Source organism: Lemur catta, chromosome X (assembly GCF_020740605.2).
Source record: "Lemur catta isolate mLemCat1 chromosome X, mLemCat1.pri, whole genome shotgun sequence".
In the NCBI taxonomy this organism is placed as follows: Eukaryota; Metazoa; Chordata; class Mammalia; order Primates; family Lemuridae; genus Lemur; species Lemur catta.
The window spans coordinates 14,547,186-14,571,637 of NC_059155.1; the positions used below are offsets into that span (position 1 = coordinate 14,547,186).

Consider the following 24,452-nt stretch of genomic DNA (forward strand, 5'->3'; position numbering starts at 1 on the left):
TAGATAAAAAAGTGTTGCTTAAATATGCCATAACATTTCATTTAAAATATAATTAGAATGTCTGGTCCACATTGAAATTATTAATGCAAGTATAACTGTTAAAAAGCTATCAAAAACTGATTCTATTGAATTGGCCTCTGCTATTCATTTTGTTTTCTCCTGGAAGTTTCTGTTTGGCAGTGACAGCATGTTTTCTAAACTACATTAGTCTTCTGCATTTTTTTGGTAAATTTTCTGCATGTGTTTTTTAGACAAAAGAAAAATCACCAGTTTATAAAAAAGGAGCCTGAAGAGTTTGCTCCTGAAATACAGACACGAGTTTTTATAAAAAGGATATTGGTTTCTTGCTATAAAAAGCGACTGAAAGGTGTCAGACCTGAAAACAAATTCTCACAGTGTTTTCAGTGTTGGCTGTTTACAAGGCATTCAATAGAACAGAGATAGATGGATACCATACAGTTCATGTAACAACTTGGTATGTTAGACAGCCTCCTAGAGGAATCAGGCATATAAAGTCTCTTACTCCAAACTCTTATCAATTGCTTCTTGATTCCAAATTGCCCCAGTGGAGAGGTTGACCAGGAATCTGTGCTTTATAAACTCTACTGAAATGTCTGCTGTAATTACCAATTCTGCCTAGTCTCTTTTAGCTAGCCCTGCACTGGAGTCCTAAGCATCTGGCGTCACAATTACAAGTTGCTGGTGATTCTCCCCCTTGACAGCCAGAATTAGTGCTGGACAACAAATCAGGACTCAATCAGGAGGGAAAAGCAAAGCTGGGGAGCTGCCTTGTTGTCCTCCTGGGATTCTCCAGCATCTTTGAGATCGAGAGACATGGGGCACTTGTGTTGGTCATTCTTGGATCTGCCAATGAGCTCTTTTTCCCCACACAAACATTTTAAGTGCTACGTATGTAAACAGCACTCTACAGAAGAAAGACTATAGCATATGAACAAAGTGAGATGGGGCAAAAATAATGCAGGTGCCTAAGCTTTCCATAGAAAGGTCATGGACTAGCACATTTTGCATCTCTGGAAGGTTACCCCAAAGGATGGTTATCAATCTATCTCTCAGAATTGGTAACTGTGGATCAGTGGCCCAGAGGAGAAATCACAGGAAAATAAACCCAACATATTACAGTGTGTTTTTCAAAACAACGACAACAAAATAAAAATTTGAAAGCACCAATAGCCCTGTTGGACACTTGAGCAGAAGTACCCTACTGTAATGGTAAGCTTGGATTTGTACTCTGGACTCTGAACACTCTCTCCTCCTTCACATGGAATCGCCAAGTGAGTCTGAGTCATCCAAGGACAGAGGCAGGTACAGGTCCTGTGAGAAGAGAAGAGACAAAGTTAACTTTCCTTTTCTTGACATCTTGAGCTCTGGAATGGCTGTTTTCATTTTTTTAATTCATATTTTCTCTAATTTTATTTTGAAATTATTATAGATTCACAGAAAGTTGAAAAATGTACAGGGAAGTACCCTTGTACCAAAGTATCCTTCACTCAATTTCCCCTAATGGTAACATCTTGTAGTTTTACATGCACTCATTTGTGTGTGTGCATATGTGTGTGTAGTCATGCAATTTTACCATGTGTATATTTGTGTGACCATCACCACAGTCAAGATACACAACTGTACCCCTCACCACAGGGGCCCCTGTGCTATCCCTCTATAGCTACATCCACCCTTCCCATCCTTAAGCCCTGAAAATCCATAATCTGGTTCCCATCTCTATAATTTTGGCATTTTGATAATGTTATATGAATGAAATCATACAGTATATAACCTTTTGGGAGTGGCCTTTTTCATTCAGCATAATTCCCTGGAGATTCATTCAAGTAGTTACATGTATCAGTAATTTGTTCCTTTATATTGCTGAGTAGTATTCTACGGCATAGACATACCACAGTTTGTTTAATCATTCACTTGTTGAAACACATGTGAGATGATTCCAGTTTAGGGATATTGCAAATAAAGCTACTGTAAACATTCATGTACAAGTTTTTGTGTAATCAGATGTTTTCTTTTTTTTTATTTCAGAATATTACAGGGGCACAAACGTTTAGGTTACATATATTGCCTTTGCCTTGCCCGAGTCAGAGCTACACACATGCTCATCCCCCTGACGGTGCGCACAGCACCCATTAGGTGTGTATATACCCATCCCCACCTCCCCACTCCCACCTGGCCGACACCCGATGAATGTTATTACTATATGTGCACTTAAATGTTGATCAGTTAATACCAAATTGATGGTGAGTACATGTGGTGCTTGTCTTTACATTCTTGGAATACTTCATTTAGGAGAATGGGATCCAGCTCCATATGTTTTCATTTCTCTGAGATAGATACTCAAGAGTATAATTGCTGAGTCATATGGCAATTGCATGTTTAGTTTGGTAAGGACTGCCATATTATTTTCTAGAACAGCTGTACCATTTACATCTCACCTCTCACCAATAAAGTATTAGTGATTCAATTTATCCACATCCTCACCGGTATTTGGGGTTTTCACCACTTTTTATTTTAGCCATTCTTGTGGATTTGTAGTGATATCTCACTGTGGTCTTCATTTGTATTTCCCTGATGGCTAATGTTGTTAAACATCTTTTCATGTGCTTAGTTGACATCTGTATTTCCTCCTCAGTGAAATGTTTCTTCATACCTTTTGTTCATTTCCTAATTGAATTTTTTCTTACTGTTGACTTTAAGAGCTATTTTTATATTCTCTAAATAAGCCTTTAGTTATATACATGGGTTGCAAATATTCTCCCAGTATATAGCTTGTCTTTTCATACCTTTTGCATGGTCTTCAGTTTGTGATGACGTTCAATTCATCCAATTTATCAGTTTTTCAGTTTTTTCTTTTATGGATTTTACTTTTATTGTCAAATCTAAGAATTCTTTGCCTATAATCCATTTTTAGTTCATTTTTACATACTATGTGAGGTTGTTTGAGGCTCACTGATTTTTTTTTTTTTTTTGTCTATGGAAATCCAATTGCTCCAGAACCATTTATTGAAGAGGATATCTGTCCTCCATTGATTCACATTTGCACCTTTGTCAAAATCAGTTGTAAATACATATGTGGGTTCATTTCAGGCTCCCAGAGAACTGCCAGGCCCGAACAAATGGTAACTGAAAAAATGTGCAACATCTACCTACTTCTAACCTATTTTCTGATGCTTCTGTTTCCCACCAGAAATTGGGATTACTGGCTCCAATACTGCCCCAAGTCTTGTCTCCGTTTTGAGAAGATGAGGGAAATGATATGGCACTGATTTTTCCCATTGCTCCCAGAACTTTATTGGGAGATCCTTGTAATTCCTCTTGGACTTCATCCATGGCCATCTAAATCGGTGGTTTTCAAATCAATATCTCTCTCTCCCTCTCTTGCCTTTTAAATCCTCTATTCAAATCAAATATTTCATTGAAATCCCAATACATGAAACAGATAACAGTGTACTTGTTTTGGCTGAACTGGAGGAGGGGAAAGCAGAGTCTCACCCAGTTCTGTCCTTCTCCCCTTCCCCAGATGGAGCACAATTTGAAAACCACTGTTTTCATAATGTTATCAGTAAGATACCAAAGAGAACTGGAAAATATAGGATCAGTTCTGTAGCTATTTAAGGGACCCACCCCCAACTTTGGTATAATGGAAACAACTTCAATAGAGGATTGCCCAAGAAACTGTGGAACACAGCTTCTCCTTGAAGAAGAGGAAAAAGTAGAAATGAGAAAAAGGGAGAAGAATAGGAAGGAGAAGCACTTTTTTATCTAACATTGAGAATGCTTTTTGCTGAGAAAGAAGGGGCAGGAACACTTTCAACCAGCTTAGTATTGAAAGAGGAGTAAAGCATATTCAGAAACCTGATGTTTTAGTCCTGGCTAATTAGTACTATGACATTTAACAAGTCTTTGAGTCTTGGTTTTTCATCAATAAAATGCAGCCTTTGGAATGGACAATCTGTAAAGTCTCTTCCAGCTCTAAGACTATAATTTGAGACTGTCAAAGGAATATTGAATGATTTAAAAACACAACAAAGGCGACTACAGCAAATAGACTCAGTTCTCACCACCTACCATCCCTTCACTGTAAATCAGGGTTTGGCAAACTTTTTCTGTGAAAGGCCAGATTATAAATATTTTAGGCTGTTTTTGCTGGTCACATATAGTTCTCTGTCACATACTCTTCTTTGTTTGAGTTTTGTTTCTTTTACAACCCTTTAAATATGTAAAAATCATTTTTTTAAATCAGGGGGCAAGCCATACAAAAATAACCAAGACGCAGGCAGGATTTGGCATCCCTGTTCTAAACTACCAAACAGAAGTTTCTTAGAAAACTGATAAACAGGTAGTAAGTACAATGCTGAGGAAATAATAGAAGTGCAACAAATACTTGTAAAATTGAATTTAGGCAAAGTGGCATATGATGGAGTTGCATCTCTGAAGGGATTTAGTTCTCAAGTACTTGAGTAAAGTGAAAATTGAACATAATCAAAGGTATCCTTCAGCTCTAGACTTCCAGAAAGGTGCAGTAAGACCCTCTGAAAATCTCTTCCTACATAAATGCAAAACACTGGCAAAATTATCAAAATCAACTTTTCAGAACTCTGTACATTAACCAAAAGCTTGCAACAATCTAAGAAGTGTTTATGTTTATTCAAGAAAAAATGGCTGAATCTTGTAGGAATATTACAAGCCCTGAAAGCCAACGGCCTCACAACTACAGTATCCATGAAAAACAGCAACCTAGTAGCCACTGGGGGATGCAGTTAGTAGTTTGGAGTGACCCAAAATGCCCCATTCCTAGAGAATTGTCACTCTCTGACCCATGAGATAGTTCCCTAGAAACTCCCACTTGCAGGGTCCTTCTTTATTTGACCTGATTCAGAGCACACTCACTGTGAACTGCCTTTTCAGGGGACATTAATCAGTTGCAATTGTTTAAAAATCACAGCTGCCTAAGGTAGGGATAAGAGTTGGGGCAAATGAAGCTGCTCAAAACCTTAAAAGGAAAAGCTGTAGAATTAGTTGTCTTTAAGGAGCTTTGAAAAGCTCTAACATATTCCTGGGAATTTTTAGGCCAGGCACATGTTCAGGATTGGGTGTATTCTCAGAAAATACCTAAAAAAGGCCTAATGTCTCCCCTCTGGCTGATCTTGAGGCCCTATACAAGCATCAAGTGAAAGCTAAGGTAGAGTTGTAAACTGCCTGGCAGAGCATTGAAATAATGTCTCAACACACGAACAGAGCCCCTCTCCAAAGGCTGGGAGACTTACTGGATCAAGGCATTTAAGGAAATCAAGCAAAATTACACTTTCCATTTAAAATTATCATTGTCAAAAATGAAGGAGAAATTAGGACATTCCCAGATAAATAAAGACACAGAATTCGTTGCTAGCAGACCTGTCCTACAAAAAATACTAAACAAAATTTCTCACGGAGGAATAAAAGGACAATAGACAGTAATTCAAATCCACATAAAAAATAAAAAATACCAGTAAAGGTAAATGCATGAGTGAATATGAAAGACAGTAAAAATTTATTTTAGTAACTCCTTTCTTCTTTTTTAAAATAAATATTATTGTGTATATTTGAGGTTTACAACATGATAGTTATGGGATATCTATATATATATAGATATAGATATAGATAGTAAAGTGGTTACTATAGTGAAGTAAATTACCATATCTATTATCTCACAGTTACTTTTTTGTGACAAGAGCAGCTAAAATGTATTTAACAAAAGTCCCTAATACAATACAGTTTTATTAAGTATAGTCCTCATGTTATATTATATCTCTAGACTTGTTCATCCTAAATATCTGCTACTTTGTATCCTTTGACCTACATCTCCCTATTTTTCCCCCCATCCCCCAGTCCCTGATGACCACTGTTTTATTCTCCTTCTCTTTACGTTTGACCTTTTTTTTTTTTTTTAGATTCCACATATAAGTGAGATCATGCAATACTTTTCTTTCTGTGTCTGGCGTATTTCAAAAGACAACTGCATGAACTAATAATTATAAAAATGTGTTGATGGACTTACTATGTATAAAGATGTAATTTGTATGTTAGTAAGAGCCCAAAGGAGGTGGGGAGGAACAGAACTATACTATAGCAAAATTTTTACATGCAATTTAAATCAAGTTGGCATTAATCTAAAGTACATTGTATCAAAATGTTATTTGTAATCCTCAAGGCAACCTCTAGAAAAAAACTCAAAATAAAATTAGTAAAAAATAGGAATTAATGTTGTATATTAGAAAATATATACTTAACACAAAAAAGGCAAGAATCGAGTAACAAAGGAACAAAAAAATGACATAAGACATATAGAAAATAGCAAAATGGTAGAAGTAATTCCTACTTTAGCAGTAATTACATTATACATAAGTAGATTAAGTGCTCAAATTAAATGCAGAGATTGGTAGAATGGATTTTTTAAAAAATATGATCCAGCTTTATTCTGTCTAAAAGAGAAACGATTTAGATTCAAAGACACAAATATGTTGTAAGTAAAATAATGGGAAAAGATTTACCATGCAATCGGTCACTAAAAGAGAGCTAGAATGGCTATACTAATATTAGAAAAAAATAGACTTTAAGACAAGAATTGTTACTAGAGACAAAGAATAACATTTTATAGAGATAAAAAGGATCAATATATCCAGAAAACATAATTATAAATAGATATACACCTTAACAACAGAGTACCAAAGTACGTGAAGCAAAAACTTGCAGAACTGAAAGGAGAAATAGACAATTCAACTATGTTAGTTGAATACATCAATACCCCACCTTCAATAATGGAAAGAACTAGGCAGAATACCAACAAATAAATAGAGGACTTGAACAGCACCATAGATAAATATGTCTATGGAATACTCTATTCAACAACAGCAGAATACACGCGATTTTCTAGCATCCATGGAACATTCTCCAGGATAGATCATATGCTAAGCCATAAAACAATTCTCAATAAATTTAAAAGGACTGAAGTCACACAAAGTATATTCTTTGACTACAGTGGAATTACATTAGAAAGCAATAATAGAAAGACATTTGGGATATTCACACATTTGTGAAAATTAACACAGTGCTAACCAATGAGTCAAAGATGAAATCACAAGAAAAATTACAAATGCTTCAAGATAAAGGGAAATGAAACCACAATATACCAAAACTTGTGGGATGAAGCTAAAGCAGTTCTCAGAGCGAAATTTGTATGAAATGTTTCAAATATGCCAACCCATAGAAACAGAGTATATTGTGGTTGCCAGGGGTTGGGTGTAAGGGGAAGGAGCTGTGACTGCTAATGGGTATGGGGTTTCTTTTGATGGAGGTGAATATGTTCTAATATTAGATAGTGGTATATGTTGTACAAGTTTGTGATTACACTAAAAACACCAAACTATATACTTTAAAAGGGTGAATTTTATACTATGTGAATTATATCTCAATAAGCTGTTATTTTTAAGAAGTACCTTTGAAAATCCCTTATATTGACAATTAAGCACTGTTGATGTTATTCCTGAGAATGTAACCATATATATCAACATGTATGTATAGATGTATAATGTATATAGCAATATTTGGGATGTAAATATGTATATAAATGTAAGAGATAATTTTATGGTTGTTTTGCTCTATTATATGTTGTGACTATTGATGAATTCCATTAAGTTAAACTTGCATATAATAAAACTCCACTGTACTAGGAAATGCTAAGTATTAAGAGCCAGGAGATCTAGATCCCAGGCCTACCTTTGCCATTGAACTTCCCCCTTCAGGGCCTTTGCTTCTACATCTTAAAATTGAGGAAGATGTGGTCCATAAGATGTTTAAAGTACCTTCTAGCTCTAAAATTCTATAAAATATAACTCCGATCATTGCATAGTTTTCTTTAGTTACACCAAAGTAAGAGAAATCAGAGAGATACTGCCAAGTTAGTGAACTCCTGGGTATTTTTCAGGCAATATACAAGGGCTTTTAATAATATGGGGGCCACTTTGAGTCCCACTACACTGAACTACTGGGCTTCAGCATTTACCCCGGCTTTAGCTGTTGATGTAACAGACACTTCAGTGGAGTAGGTTGGTTGGTGGAAATAATTATCTGAGAAGATTGCTCCAGACTTTTATATTAAAGGAAGGGGAGATACCCCTAAGGGTAGAATTGTGAGGAGATTCCATTTGCAACTGCTGTGACTCAGAATGAATAGGGTGAGAAGAAAGATATGGGGAGAATTCACAGGACTTGGCCTAGTTATGAACTTCTGAACTTGTGTACTTCCAGAAGTTTATTTCATATTCAAAATGTATTTTTTTGTATGAGTAGAGCAATGTTCGGGACAAGGAATTATCTCAACATTTTGTTTTTGTTGATTGATGTGTAGAAATACAGAAACACACATATTGCTTAACAATACAAATAATTTGCACCTGAAATTCATTTGCTTAGTCCCTTGGAGCCCTACAGAACAAAATGTTTGTAACAAATACAGCTGTGCTGGCGATACTGTTATTTTAGAGAAAACAAAAAGTTGGTCTCTGGTCCAAGGAGCTTATAGTCCAAAGGAAGTCAAGGAGGAGTTTTGAGAAACCTGGCTTCTAGTTTGGGTTTGCTATTTCCTTAATGTGCCCTGCACTTTTATGATGGTCTGGCTTTGTTCTTGCTGATTTTGTTTTAAGCTGGAATGCCTGTTCTCTTCACCAGCCATCAGAAGCCCACCCAACCTTCAAGGCCCTACTTAAATGTCACCTCTGTGAAAAGCTTTCCCCAAGTCCCACAGGCTCCCTCCCCAGTCAGATGCCTTTCCCACACTCCTTTGTATTCAGTAGTCCTTTCATTAGCTCTTTATTATACTACCCAAATCCACCTATATCAGACTTAGTTGCATCTGTGATTTAAGGGTCGGGACTCTGCTTTATTCATCAAACTAACTCTCCAAACACTTACAGGAGGACAAGAGAAGTCTGAAATGCAGAGGAAATGCATATTTAAATAATATTAGTTATAATTTCAAATAATAATATGTCAAATATATTTTCTTTCAATCTCCAGACAACCCTCTGTGCAAAATGCCTCCAAATTTCCAGCCATGTGTATAATCACTAACCCGGAAAAAAATTTAAATAAATGAAAGAGTTTCCCTATGTTGCTAGATTTTTTAAACATCTTTAATACAATACTTTCTCCAAGAGGGATCCTCAATAAATTTTTGCTCAGTCATAGTGGGGCTGTTTTTAACCCCTGCATCTCTTTTCTCCCATCTATAAAATGGAAATGCTATCTGCCGTATCTCTTTCATAGGGTTATCACATGAGTAAATGGGAAAATGGCTGTGCAATAGGATAAAGCAGTATGGAAAAGCAAAATGTTCTCATTAACTATCCAAGGATTTATTTTGTGTCCATATTGTAGCACTTGAGTATGCGGACTTTGGCTAACCCCATTGCAGCTGCATTAAAGAGGATTCTCCATGAGCTGCTTAAGAGGGGAAGCCAAGTTGCTGATTACAGCTTAGGGCCCCCGCCACAGCCATCAAAAGTTACCAAAGGGATCCTGGGACTTCAAGTTTGTTTCCAATTGCGCAGGAGGAAAGTCATGGCCTCAGCCACCTGCTTCCTGTCTCCACTATGACTCACACCTGTCAGGTCCACTTGGATGGAAGTTCAGATGAGATCTGCTCAGGCCCACTGCCCAGGGACTCCATGGTGTTAAGGCTCAGGTAGCTGTGTGAAAGAAGGAGCACGAAGCTGGGACCTGAGACCCAGGGGGACCAAGCCAAGGTCGTAAGACACTTTTTAGCTTATTCAGAAAAACCAGTTCAATCTCCATTACTGGTGATGTAAGCATGAGGCTATTGGCTTCTGATAGGATGCCCTGAGAGGGACCCTGCCCCAAATGCATAATCTGAGTCTAATCACAAGGAAACATCAGACAAACCCAAATTGAAGGGCATTCTACCAAATAACTGGCCTGTACTCTTTATTTCTGTAATATACAGTACTGAAAGATAAAGCCTCAGGAACTTTTCCATATTAAAGAAGACTAAAGGGACATGATAACAATGCAATGGGTGATCCTACATTGGGTCTTGGACCAGGAAAAGAATATTATTGAGGCAACTGATAAAATTTGAATATGGACTGAATAGTATATAATACTGCACCATGTTAAATTTCCTGATTTTGATAATTGTGCTATGGTTATGAAAGAAAATGTCTTTGTTTTTAGGAAATATATAATATTTAGGGGCAAAAGGGGCATGATCTTTGCTCTTAATCTCAAATGGTTTGGGAAAAAATGCACTCTGTGTGTGTGTATGTGTGTGTGTGTGTGTGTGTGTGTGTGTGTGTGTGTGTGTGTGTGTGTGTGGAGAGAGAGAGAGAGAGAGAGAACACCAAAAAAATAAAGTAAATGGGGCAAAATATAATCAACTGGTGAATCTGTGTAAAGAGGGTACAGAAGTTCTTTATTATTCTTCCAACTCTCCTGTAAGTTTGAAATGGTATAAAAATAAAGTTTTAAAAATAGTGAGAATTATACCAAAATCTAAATATTTATTTAAAAGCTTGCTCTAGAAAGTGATACAATTTATTACTTAATGTTTGTTTGCTTAACTATCTTAAAAAGGAATAATTTTAAAATTATGATACACTGAAAATTCCACAGTTAAGAAAACAGTGAAGCTCTGACAATGCTACCACCTGTGAGCTCGTTCTAGTCCTTCAATGGTTAAAATAGATTTTAGAATTGAGTCAAAAACAAACAAGTGCTTGCAAGCCCAACCAGGAGAAACAGTTTAACAATGCCAACACTCACCTCAATGGCTTTGTGGATGACGGTTCCTCAGCCTAAATGAACTGGACATGTCAGTTGAAAAGTTAAATGTCTCGACTGTGCACCCAAATGCCCAATCTGCCTTCAGCACTTTGAAGGGGTTAGTATAGCTCACACTTCCCAGAAGGAAGGTAAGGGCAGAAAGGCGTAGGGCAAAGATATAGTAAGAAGCAGTGTAGTATATAGGAGGTGCTCTGAGGATAGTAGAAAAACAGTGGTAGGCTCCTCTTATCTTGGAACGCCCATATTAACAACCTTTGCTGCTCAGCAAAGAATAACTAAAATCCGACTGTAAAAGCAATTTTAATCCATCTCACAATCTCTGGGTAAGACTGGCTACACAAAGAGTTCTATGAATCTTTCTTTGGGGAAATGAAACAGCTCAGCGGGACAATCAGAAGGTCCTGGTTAGAAGTTAAAGGGGTCATTAAAGGAATGCAACAGGAATTAGAAATGATGGGGCAGGCAGTGGCCAGATTAGCCAGGAAATTAAAAGCTTGATGTAGAGAAAAGGAAATGAGAATGGCTGTCAGGTAGTGGCATGCTGTTAAATGTTTAATAACTGACTTTCTGTGAGAAAAAAAAATCCACCTTGGTTTATAGTATTTGCCAGTTTCCATGGTGTAAACTTTCCCACCATGGCCAAGTTCAAGTTACCAACATGACGTCACTGAACACAGAGTTGGAAAGCAATGTACACAATCAGCTCCCACGAGCTAGTGTGAACTGGCTATAACATAACAGTGGTGGTGACTTGCATACCAGCCCTATAGCTAGTTATGTTATTGTAGTAAGTAACTTAACCTCCTGGGTCTCAAATTCCTCATACGTAAAATGTCAGTTTCATAAGATTATTGAAAGAATCAAATGAAACTAATTTATCTTCATCTAAAATGTCTTCCAGCTCCGATCATCTATGGTTCTGTAATGGTGTTAGCCATATTGGTGGCTTCTTGTCTTTTTCCATCTCACATCAAGGCTTGTGAGCCTGGAGAAAGCAAGAGAATCAGAGAGGAAGCTGCTCCACAGTGTGGTAATCAGAGAAGAAACCACATCAACAATGCCTCAGCTCTAAGAGGTTCAAGGCGGTGACCACTCTAGATTTTCTATACAGGAGAGATTTCTGGGTGGGAATCTGTTTAGTTAGTGGGGCCATAAAATTTACACACTTCTATTATTTTAATGATACATTTATTTGGAATAGCTGAAGGGGTATAAATGTTGCTGAAGGCCAATGAATGTGTATGTGCCTTCTCTTTCTACACTGCATCAGAATCTTCCTGGTAATGAAGAGTACATGGTGAAACTAGGGTTTATTCATTTGTTGATATCCAGCAAATCTAAAGGGAGTAACTCAGTGCAACTTTTTTTGATTGCTATCTTTGTCATTTATATTGACTGGTGCCTGGTGACGTAAGTTACCCTCAACACCTCCTTTGCTATGTCTGTGAATTGGGGAGACAATTGCTTAACCTACCCCCAAGACATGGTTTGGTTACCTCATTAGCTCAGAATAGGTACTTGGGACCTTTGCGCTTCTTCCTTTTGGAAGCAGTACCAGAATGTAACTGGAAATAAATAAACCAGGGGTCAGAGGAATAAACAGAAATGACTAAAAGCTTGATCCCTGCTGGGATTCCTAGAATTTCAAGCTAACGGAACCAGATGAAAAGGAATTCTGGCCTTAATGTGCTGTTGAAGTAGAATGGAAGGAAAAACTTCACCCAGCCATTCAAGAAACTCTGAGTGCAAAGGAGTTTAGTAAGGTATAAGAGACATAATACCTTGTGCTTCCGGAGGCTGCCAGGACTGGTAGGCGTAGAGATGGGAGACTGCTTAGACTTGGGGGTAGAGAGCTGGCTGCTGGAGGTTCCATTTGCTAGCCCAAGGCAAGAGAAAAGGAAGGGATAAAAATCAACAGCATAAAAAGGAGCAAGTTATCCTTCCCCTCTGAAGACACTAAGAACATTCAAACAAGGTACACAGACAACCGAGTGATTGGGTGAATAGAATAAAGGTAAAAAGAAACACATTCCTCAAAAGGGCAAGAACTGCAATCCTCAGTTAATTAGGTCCCTGCACAGTGCAAGGCAGTCATCCTCCCACCCTTTTCCCCTAGTGCTTTCCAATCGCAGGGGTCTGTTTCTTTTCAAATCTTTCTCATATTCATTCCCAGGTTTGACCCTAACATCTCTGGGAGGTAGTCTGGGAAGGTATTATTTTGCTTTAATTTTATAGAGGAGTAAAGTGAGGCACAGAGAGGTTATGTGCCTTACATTAAAGGGGAAGAAATCTGGGTGATTCGGGCCAGGGCACGTCCCCTTTGGTGGCAGATGATGGGGTAAGTGCAGGACATCCCCATTGTCAATCTCTCCCTGTCTCTTTTCCTGCTCATCTCCACCCCTTCCCTACCTCATCCTGGGTGATGAGAACAGGAGGAAAGAAAGAGAAAATGGGCTAGTCAGGAAGAAAGATGAAAGAGAAAGTGGAGGAGAAACAGTGAAATGTAAAGAAAGGCTCAAGCAGCAAAATGGGCAGAGGAGAGAATGAAAAAAGAGGGAAAGAGATCTGAAATGGAGGGGAGGGGAGACAAGAAAGATAGGATGGGAGATTACAAGAGAAGATTTAAGGAAGTTGAAACGGGGAGAAAAACAGAGATACAGAAAGGTAGCCAGAGTCAGGGCACACCCCCATTTGTCTCTAGTCAAGAAAATGCTGAAAATGAGATAGTTTTGTTTTTAACATCTTTATATTCCATCAAGTTTTCAAATTGTTTATATTCCCTTGCTAATGAGATTTTTAATGTCTAATCACAAAAAAAGAAATGTGGTGCATTGAAATGGAACAATTGAATGGCATTCAAAGTAGATTCATGTTCAGACATCTCATGCTAAAGTATTTTTTAAAATTCTTAAGACTTACATTGTTAAACAAAGATATTCTAAAATATGCTTTAAAAGCAAAGGTGAATATCCTAAGGGTATTTGGAGAGTGGGGAATGGCGGGGGGGGGGGGGAGAGAATAAATAGAAAATTGAAAAAGTTAAGCAGAAAGATGGCCTGAGAGTGTTGCTGTTAGTCCCACAGGTAAAGATTAAACTGCTGTTATCATGAATATTTCCTGAGGATATATTCCTTCTGCACCACTTATGGTAATGTTTCCCTAGGTTCTGGAGCCTGCACATCAACTGTTGAGATGAAAGAGATATCAGTGTGGTGGTTGCTGAGTTCACCCAAGTGCTAGTGAGCTGAAACATGGACACTTTAGCATTCTCTGTCTGGCTTTAGTTATATATTCACTCACCTCTCACTCGCTCATGCAGAGGCCTTCCTCCCTGTCATTCATTGGTTTAGCAGTGGCTATGGAGCCCTACCTGTGAGCCAGGTGAAATATTAGAAATTGGGGTTTCAGAGCCGAGAAAATCATTTCCTCTGCGAAGTCTGGCGAGAATCCAGTGGAATAAGTGCTAAGACAGAGCCGTGCATAAGGTATTATTGGAGCCTAGAGGACAGACTTTGAAATCAGGGGACTGGGAGGCAATCAAGAAGAGGCAACACCTGAGAAATTTTGAAAGATGAATCTGGAATAGGAAAATCTATGGAGACAGAAAGTAAATTAATGGTAGCCAGGGGGAGGAGTTGGGGAGAAATGGAAAGTGTCTGCTAATGGGTACAGGGTTTCTTTTGGGGGAGACAAACATATTCTGGCATTAAATAGTGGTCATTGTTGCCCAACTCTGTGGCTAAACTAAAACTCACTGAATTGTACATTTTAAATTAATGAATTATATGTTATGTGAATTGAATCTCAATAAAGCCCTTTAAGAAAAAGATGAATCAGAGGTAGTCAGGCAGAGAGGAGAGAAAGGATATTTCAGGCATTAGAATTGCACCAGCAGGGGCAAAGACAAGAAGGTGTGAAAGAACACAGTATGTTTACAGAAGTGTAAGTAACTCATATTGGCTCAAGCACAGGGTGTCAGTGGGGAGTTCAAGGAGATGAAGCTGCAGCCCCAAGGGCCAGACCGTAGGGGCCTTTTGTGTGGCCTATTAAGAAGTTTGGGTTTGGTTTCAGAAGGAAAGTCACAGAAGGATTTTAAGCTGGATGTGATACGATCAAATTTGCATTTTAAAACGATTACTCCAGCAGCTGAGGAAAGACTAGTGTGGAGTGCCGGGGTGGATGGAAGCAAGGAGGTTGGTTCAAAGATACTCCATTAGTCCAAATGAGGGGTGATAATGGCTTGAAATAAGGCAAGGGGTTGGGGAAGGCAGGGAACAGACCCAGTAGGGCCAGGTAAGCTTAGAGTGCAATGTTTACATACCATGTAAGCCACTCAAAGAATAACACGACCTGTGCCAAACAGCACTGAGAATGTGAGAGCTAGACTTTGTCAAGGCACTAGGCCCACTGGTGAATAAAGAATGCACTTTAGGAAAGGCCAGAGTCTGTGGAGCCACAATAGGGCAAAGCAGCCAATTACTCTTTGAAGGAAATGAAGGAGTTAATAGTTGAAAGAGTTAATGGGCCACCTACAGTGCCTGAGGGCTTTCCCAGCAGGACCTGTCCCCTAGCATTCCAGACGAGAAGCAATCTTGGAGACTTGTGTGAGCTGACACAATGGAAGTCTTCCAAAATAGCCCTGACCTCAGCCATGAGGTCTAACAGATGTGGGCATCCCCAGGTAAGTCTCCTCTAGCATTTTGTTTTACAAGATTACTGTATACTTCACAGATCCTAGTTTCCCAACATTTGTTAGCCACCCTATAAAGGAGCGGCTACTATACCCCCAGAATTAAAACTGTCTTTTGTTTTTTTAACCTACACACTTATCTAGCTAAGAATGAGCCTACTGGCCTTGCCAAAATGTGGAAAATTCTTAACCACAAGCATCTCTGCATGTGAGTCAGTTTCCACATACTGGCTACAGATCTGAATATGTAGGCTCTTCTTCAACTTCCAGTTCATTTCTCAATATCCTCTGAAACTTTCTCACCCAATACATTTAGGGGTAGTATAGAAATACATACTCCATATATGCCTTTTATATATCTTCTACATATGTGTATATTTATATATGTGCCCCATTCCCCTCCTCCAGAAAATCAATCTTAAGCTATCTGTAAAGAAAGGACTTTATTTTGTTACCAACATTCAGTAAGCATCTCGGGAATCAGTTCTTAGTAATCTAACTGCCATTCACTGCATCGTTGAAAAGATGCAGATACTTTCCCAGACTTTTCCAGAGTTCCCTGATGAAATGAAATGCAAAGATGGACACAGAAACATGAGGAAATGTAGACATGCACAGGCAAATGTAGATTCAGTACAAGCTGAAGGAGCCCTTACATTTACAGACTAGATAAAAATGTATTTATATACACATTTTGTCTGTGGATTCTTTGGGAAAAAAATCTGGGAAGGTGCCATTTGATATGGATTCTGGAGCCAATTCACATAAATGTCAAGTAGAAGCAGCAGCAGGAAATAATGCAAATAGAGTCTGATGAACTGTGTGTGCTCAGATTGGTAAATCCATGTGGAAAGGCTGTCACATTTCATTTGGAGGGTGGCTGGAAATGGCACTACTGTTTGATATCCCTCATTTTCCTTTATTCTTCTTGACTAAACTTCCTTAGCTCTTGTGTCTGAGCTTCCACTTCTCAGCAGCAATTTAGGAGTGCTTTGGGGGGAGGGTCTTTTCCCTCTGTAACTTCTCTCTCTTGCTCATTTCCCTCCTCAGAACCACAGCCTTGCGTCACTGTTCTCACCTTTTAGGTATACACAGTCCAAACCCTCTCATTTCTTTCTTCTCTTTGTACAGTCCATGTTTCCCTTTCCAACAAGGTGCATCAAACACTTATCAACAAAAATCTTATCAATACAAATAAGATAATAATTACTGTTTATTGAGTGTCTATGACAGGCCAAGTGCTCTGCTCTTTTCTCTCTCTCTCTCTCTCTCTCTCTCTCTCTCTCTCTCTCTCTCTCTCTCTTTCTCTCTCTCTCACACACACAGAGAGAGACACACACACATTCACGTTCCAGTTAGGGGTAGCAAAGTCAGGATTTGAACACGGGTCTCCTTGATTCCAAAACTCATGTGGTTTTTGTTTTGAGTTCTTGCTACATAGGCTTTTCCTCTCTAAAAGTATTAATAATTGTTTAGGAAATTCCTTTATATGACAATTTTCTGATTGGGGCTTGAGAGGAGGGGGAAATTTGTGATAGAGAGAAGAATAGGAAGAAGGTAGAAGCGGAACTGACACCCATCTTTGGGGCTTCTACTCTGTTCTGTTTTAAATTAGAAAGTGGTTAGCAAGAGCTTGCTTTCATTCAGCGAACTAGCTGGGTATCATACACAGTGATATGAAACAATAGCACACAGAGCAGCCAGCATGGCATGTAACTACCCTCATGGCACAGAGCTCTCTGGGAAGATGGTATCTGTGCCCTGTCTGTCACCGTCCTCAGTTGGTGCCCTTCAGCTTTGCGGCACAGTTGCCAAGCTTGATCCTGCAGTCACTGGCTTCTCTGAATGATCACGCCTGTCCTTGCCCTCATGCTTATCTTTAGCTTCTTGGCTTTGTTGGCCTTTCCTGTCAGAATAGACTAGGACAAGCCCAAACACGATGGCTGGTAAGACAACTAGGCTGCCTTACCTACATTTACAGGGATTTAAATATATGAGGGAAAATGGGTTCCTGGGTGTGATGTATAAGGTGTGTATGTGTGTGGGGAGGCATTAGTTATCAAAGGCCAATAAGAGAGTCCAGTTGTTGGTGTGGGTGGCCAAGGATAGAGTAGGGTTACCAGCCAGGCAGTGTTGATGCTGAGCTCCCAGGCTGGGGATTCCCTTGTCTGGAGGCTGGACTGATCCCTGGAAACTAGATGCAACTGAGTATAAGATGAGCATAAGTGGCTCCAGGTGTAGCAATTATAGACCTGTCTGGGTAGCCAGTTAAAGGAGGCATTATACTTTCTGGGTTCAAGTTCATATGACCAAAATGGCACAGAAAAAGAAGGGCCATCTTAGCATCTGTTTTTCTCCCAACCTTTGACTGAAGACCAAACTGATTTAACACTCATTCACTTAGGCCTGGTTATCCCTCCCATTCTAATCTCAATACTTGAGCCCAACTCAAAATCAAGCCTCTTGGTTTTGATTTGGTGTCCATAGTAAAATACTGCTTACTGAAAATAATCCCAGTCTACCATAAAAGTCATGAAAATAATTTCAGAGCCCTTTTAATAATCGCAGTTGTATTTCTACAGTTATTTCTGAAGCATTTTACCATACATGAACTCACATGATTCTCCTGATAACTCTAAGAGATGGTGGCCAGGTATTGCTATTTTCCTTTTAATTGACAAGAATATAGAGGTTCAGAGAGGGTATAACTTGCATAAAAGGGTAGTGGATTCTGGGACTGACAGAATCCATTTCAAAATTCCCTAAAGTTAGCACATCACATACCTACCACTGTGACCTTTTAGTTATTCATTGTCTGTCTTGTGGTCTCTAACTCCCTAATGCCTTGCAGAGGGAGATCTCACACATAACTCAGCCACTTCCTCATTTTTCTCATATCGAGATGCTCTAAGCTTTTCTTTATTTCAGTCCAAAGATACCCCATTTTCTCCTTACATATAACAGGGAGTTTTTCTGGAAGCCCATCCAAGTGGAACCAAGGTGGTTTCAACTTACTTCAGAACAAGGCCAAGAGACAGATCCTGTGGTTTTCACACATCTATTCCAAAAAGCCCTTGGGCTGGGTGTCTGGATTGCTTTGGCTAATTGTTTCTGCTCAGTGGAAAAGCTTTTGTCTCTTTCCCCAGACCAATCCATTAGGAAATCGAGAACTAAGAGCCCAGAAACAGTTCTTCAATGATTTGATCATAGGGTTGGTTCTCAAGCCAAATTCAATCATAGCTTATGAGATACTGTAGGTTCAGAAGATAAAATTTGAATTTTAAATCTATTTCCTACAGTGTCTTGGACAGCATGCAGTTGTGAATCCTTTAAAAAAGGGGAGAAGAAAGAGTCTTCCCTGTTGCAAAACAAATACTTGTACCCAATCCTGCAATATTTTGACACAGATGAGTTTCCCTCAAGAAGAGGACATCTGTAAGGGGGTTGATGGAAGTGCCAGGATTGTTTTCTCAGGCTTGACAAAGCTGTCAACATTTATTTCCTGTTCTGCTCAGAACATGTTTCTGGTGGAGCAAGCCTGTTGTCAATGCTCACTACAGGTTTTTCTAGGGCAGGAACTAAGACAAACCGTACTCCTCTTAATTTGTAGAAAGAACATAGGCTTTGTAATCAGTCAAACTTTTAAATCCTGGCTTAGCCATTTCCTAAGGTGATCTTAGGCCTAACCTAACCTCTCTGAGTCTCAGTTTTCCCACCTGTAATATCTGAATAATAATATCTCCATTGTTGTTTTGATAATTATATGACAGACTACACATAAAACGCTTAGCCAAGTGTGTGGCACATAGGTTCAATAAATTGCATCTGCTACTGATACGACTACCACCACTACTAGAAATGGGAAGAATTGAGTAACTATAAATTATATAGGCACTGAGTTAGGGAATCCCATTCCACGAGAAATGAGATACCAATCTATACAGTCTGAGGACTAATTCTTTGGCTAGCTGGTAAGGCATTAGATGATTGATGTTTTCCAGAGTTGAAACCCATTTTTTCTGGTTTTTTCATTTTACTGTTGTGCTCTACAAACCACAGCCATTGGCCCTCTCCCGTTCTCTCTTTTTACCCTCTCAGCATTACCATGGGGGTTGGTCAATAAACAATATGGAGTCATTGAAAGTTTTGGAGCAGAGGAGTAACACAATGAAAATGGTGTTTTAGGATGAAAAATGTGGTGGCACCACACCACATGGGTAAGAGGACAGAGATTTGAAGCAGAAATGTTACTAAGGAGTCTGGAATAATCCAGGCATTGAGTGGTCAGGGAAATAAAGGGATTACTGTGTGAGTCATATGGAGATGGTTCATATGTTCAACAACAACAATAGCATATGGTGGACACAAAGGATTAAAGAGTGGAAAGACTCAAAAATAGCATCAAAGTATTGAATCTGGAGAGGATGATAATTCTATTTATCAGACAAGGAGTTGGGAGGGGAAAATGCTTTTGATTTTTAGATACATTGTATTTGGCACATATAAGTGGGATTGTTTGGTAGGCATTCATGGGTCTGACATCCAGAAGAAAGGTTGGGACTGGAGATGTAGATTTAAGAGCCTCCTCCTTGCACTCTGCTATGCCCTATTCCACACTACCTCTGCATCCTTTCCCCCTGCCAGAAATAGCCATTTCCTTACCAATTGATATATAACCCTTCTTCAAGTTCCATTTCTTCTGTGAAGTCTTCCCTTAGCACCTTAGCCCCTGATGAGCTCCCTCCCATGAACTACAATAGTTCCAATAACACTTACTGCCTATATCTCTCATTTATTTGGCATTTAAACAAATCATTACCATTAACACTACATTAATGGTGCAGTGGTTACCACTGTGGACTATGGAGCCAGAATGCCTAGGTTTAAATCCCAGTTCTAGCACTTACTATTAATAGCTGTGTGATCTTGGGCAGGTCACTCAAATTTTATATGCCTCCGTTTCTTCATCTGCAAAACGGGGATAATAGTACCTACTTCACAAGGTTGTTATAAAGATTAAATTAGTTAGTACATGTAAAGTTATTAGAATAGTTGCTTGACACATAATAAGAACTATGAAAGTATTTGTAAATATTTTTTTAAAGATTCACATTTATACTGGCTCCTCAAAGAAATCATAAACTTCTTAGTGACAGGGAATTCCTATCATTTCTTTTCCTCATAGCACCTAGCACTACTAAGTACTTCATCAAAACTTTGGAGATTTAATTGTATTTAAACACAAGTCTCAGGCCAAAGCAAGCTGATAGGACTCCTGTTGTAGGGAGACACCACCATACCCCGTGCACTATGGGGTGCTCCGTGGCCCCCACTATACTGCTTGCTCCAACCATCTTCTAAGCAGATTTTAGAAAGAATCAGATTGGGGGAGGGGCCAGGGAAGTTTTTCTCTTCCCACAGCTCTGCCAAGGACACTGCCTGCCTTTGGAGTGGAGCTGATGGGATGCCTAAGACTGAGCACTGGAAACAAAGGCACCTAATGACTTGTGGCCGCTGTGCTCAATGCAGCACAAAGAGAACGACACAGACACCGCCCCACCCCCTGCCTTCCCAAGTCCCTAGCCTGGAGGTGGGGGAAGGTCGAAGGAAGCCAAGAAACAAGGACTGTCCAACAGAAACCTTTTCAATCACCAGACTGGACATCCGACATCCTACTTCATGTCAGTGGGACACTGCAGCGAATGCCTGCTGGGAAGTCAAGAGAGCTGGATTCTGGCTGTTAGGTGCTAACTAGTTGTGTAACACTGGGAAGACCCCAAGATCATAAACTTTGTATCTTAGTTCTCCAATCTGAAAAAAAACCTGACTATCCTTTTCCAACCTAATTCACAGTACTATTATGAGGGACAACAGAGGTTATGGATTTGGAAATACTTTGCAAAGTGTACAGCATTCAATTAATGTAAAAGATTGTTATCTTAATCCTCTCTTAGCTAGAGAAGAAAGTGTTTTTGTGCTGTTTAATATAGTAGCCACTAGTCACATGTGGCTAGTGAACATTTGAAATACGGCTAGTCAGAATTGAGATGTGCTTTAAGTGTAAAATACAATGCAATTTCAAAGAATGTAAAACATTTCAATTATTTCTTATATTGATTACATATTGAAACTATATTTTGAATGTATTAATAAATATATCAAAATTAATTTTGCCCATTTCTTTTAACTTTTTTAAATGTGACTAGTAGAAAATGTAAAATTACACATATGGTTTACATTTGTGGCTGATGTCATACTTCTGTTGGACAGAGCAGGCTAGACAGTCACCTTCAGGAAGATCAGAACAACCAGGTCCCTCTATCTTAGGCAAACCAAAGCAGCCTGCTAGGTTTAGAAAAAAAGGACCCTGAGACACACTTCCCTCCGGGACCCCTTGCTGTTTTGTGTCCCTTGAACTTTCCTTCTAAAGGTTGCAGAGAAGCCATTCTTTCTCAGCGTTTGGTCTTGAACTCCTGAGCTTAAGGGGATCCTCCCACCTTGGCCTCCCAAAGTGCCAGGATTACAGGTGTGAGCCACCACGCCGGCTGATTCTTTCTCAATGTTTGGAAACAGGGAAGGTTGGACTTTCAGGAATAGGTGAATGTGAGTTGGGGGAAGGGAAATGGAGAACATTGGATTGCTACAACAATGACTTACTGTTGAAGAATAGCAAACTAATTATCACATTACAATTCTCTCAGCCTACTATGGTGGGTAATTAGCTTCCTTGGGGGCTCCTTAAAAAAATAAAAGAAAGAGAAAGAAAAGATTCTTTCTCAGCAACTAGCTATTTGGTCCTTTCAATTCAATTCAATTCAATTGGGGGCAAAGTTACATAAAGGGAAAATTAACACATTAATGACTGAAATGTAAACAAAGAGAGACACACTAGAAATGTCTTTCTTTAGTTCTGAAGCCAGGCTTACCTTTGGCCATCAAAATAGTAAGTCCTGAGTTAATCAAAATGTGGCACTACATAAGCTTTCCTTCATATATCCCACAGGAGCCTCCTGGGCTCAGATTTATTCCTTTACCAGGGTTTTTGGTTTGCTTTACAGACAGACATGGCTAATGTAACTTGGAGTCTAAGAGTCCATCAGCTCCGGCCAGTGAGAATGAGCTCCTTACTCCTTACAGGAATATTATATAGACAACCAAAGCCTTCCTTGACTCGAGTTTAGGGCTTAGCAATAGACATTGTATTGGGGGTAAACTCAATATTGGCAGGAGTGGGCATTAAACTTGGGGGGAATAAAGTAGAAGGATTTTGATTTATTCATGGGCAGAACAAGAAAGAGACAACTTAAGGACCAAGGATTAAAAGCAATCAAATTATGGTGCAGATAACAGATCAAATAGCATCAATATATGAAACCTTAAATCAAATTTAACCCAGTTGTTAACTGAACCATGAATTGGACCAAATATATATTTTAAAATCTAGCAAGACTTATTCAAACCAGAATCAAACATATATTTTCTAATGAGTTAGAACATTAAAACATTCCTTCAACTGAACCTGAACTGAGTCAATGTTTCATTTGGTTTGAGTCTCTGCTGAAGAGAAATATTTGGGGCTTTCTTTTGCCTTCAAAGGAAATTAAAATTCCCTGGAAATGGCCTATCTTCCAGAACCTTTAGTTACTCAGGTTGAATCAAGACGGTATATGAATCCATCCACAAGTTCCAGATCTAAGACAGACTAACAGGATGGAAACAGGGTTGTACTACCACATCTTAGAAAAGAATGAAGAATTTCTGCCCCAACCAATGTCATTATTCTTTGGTTAAATGTATATTAGCCTGTATCTGCCCTTTGCTAACAGCTCAGAAAAATCTTGACATTTTATGAAATAATTCTTTCTTCTTAAATCTCAAATGTCTATAAGGAGAAATTTATGCCAAATGAAAACTACGCATTGTCTATAACTCATCATTCTAGTTACCTGATTCTGATTCTGTGGAAGCTATTTTACCACTCTATAAATTGTAAATAACTGATAACAATGGAAAATTACTCTCATGTATAGACATGCAAATTCTGAATAATCTAAAATAATCTACCTAATCTTAGAGAAGGCAAGAAATTTGCCCCAAATCACAAAGCTAGGATATGGTGTGGCTGGGCCTTCTTAAAGAGTTGTCTCCCTCTCCTCTTCCATATACTAGCCCCCTCCACCTCCCAGCTTGGAATGGTGCTGAGTGAGGTAGGGGTGGAGAAGAGAAAATGGGTATATCAAATTCAAACCTTACCTAAGGTACCATTTTGCCTGAGATCAGCTTTACCCCTGTGGAATGTTCACCGAGTGGATACATTGGACTTGGATCTAAACAAACTGCCATGGAACAGACTTAGTAATCTAACATGGATCCTCCTGCCTTTGGGAGCTAGAATCATGTGGAGGCTCTAAACACATCATCTGAGATGAGCCCAAACATTTTGGAAACTGCCATGAAGGTTGTATAGACTAGAGTTTGGCTTTATTTATGTTCATGAACATAATGAACATAAATGGAGATTCTAATTCTCTCTAATGAGAACACCACTTCAGATTGGTGGTAGGAACAGTAGTTGTTTAAAATGCTGATACCTGTCAAGTAAATTCTCCTCCCCACTTAAATTGGTTACTCTGTTTATCTTGTGAGTTTGAATAAATCCTTTTTCCTTTTCTTTAGGGAGGGAGTTCTGAAGGAGCAAAAGCAGATCTTACCTGCTTAAGCCTGGGTTGGGATCTATTATAACTCCTTTCAATTTGACAAATATTCATTGAGTCTAAATCTATTCCTGTCCTGTCTCTAATATCTTAGAGTCAGTGAGGTGCATATTTCGTAGAAGGGAAATTCTGTAAGTAGCATGTTGGAGATCAGTGATTTGATATATGTTTAAACTGTGTTTAATTAT

At 38.9% G+C, this 24,452-nt stretch overlaps 1 protein-coding gene across 3 annotated transcripts in view; it reads right to left on the reverse strand.

Moving 5' to 3' along the window:
* Positions 1–217: 217 nt before the first annotated feature.
* Positions 218–24,452, reverse strand: part of DCX (doublecortin) — a 95,980-nt gene continuing 71,745 nt past the window's right edge. Inside the window, exons 6-7 of one of the 3 annotated variants that reach the window (XM_045538867.1) lie at positions 12,642–12,736; positions 218–1,332 (exon numbers count right to left, since the gene is read on the reverse strand). In XM_045538867.1, the coding sequence (XP_045394823.1) occupies positions 1,276–1,332; positions 12,642–12,736 (152 nt within the window). In that variant the 3' untranslated portion in view covers positions 218–1,275. The remainder of the gene's footprint in view (positions 1,333–12,641; positions 12,737–24,452) is intronic. The other 2 variants (XM_045538865.1, XM_045538864.1) reach the window with 2 other exon arrangements.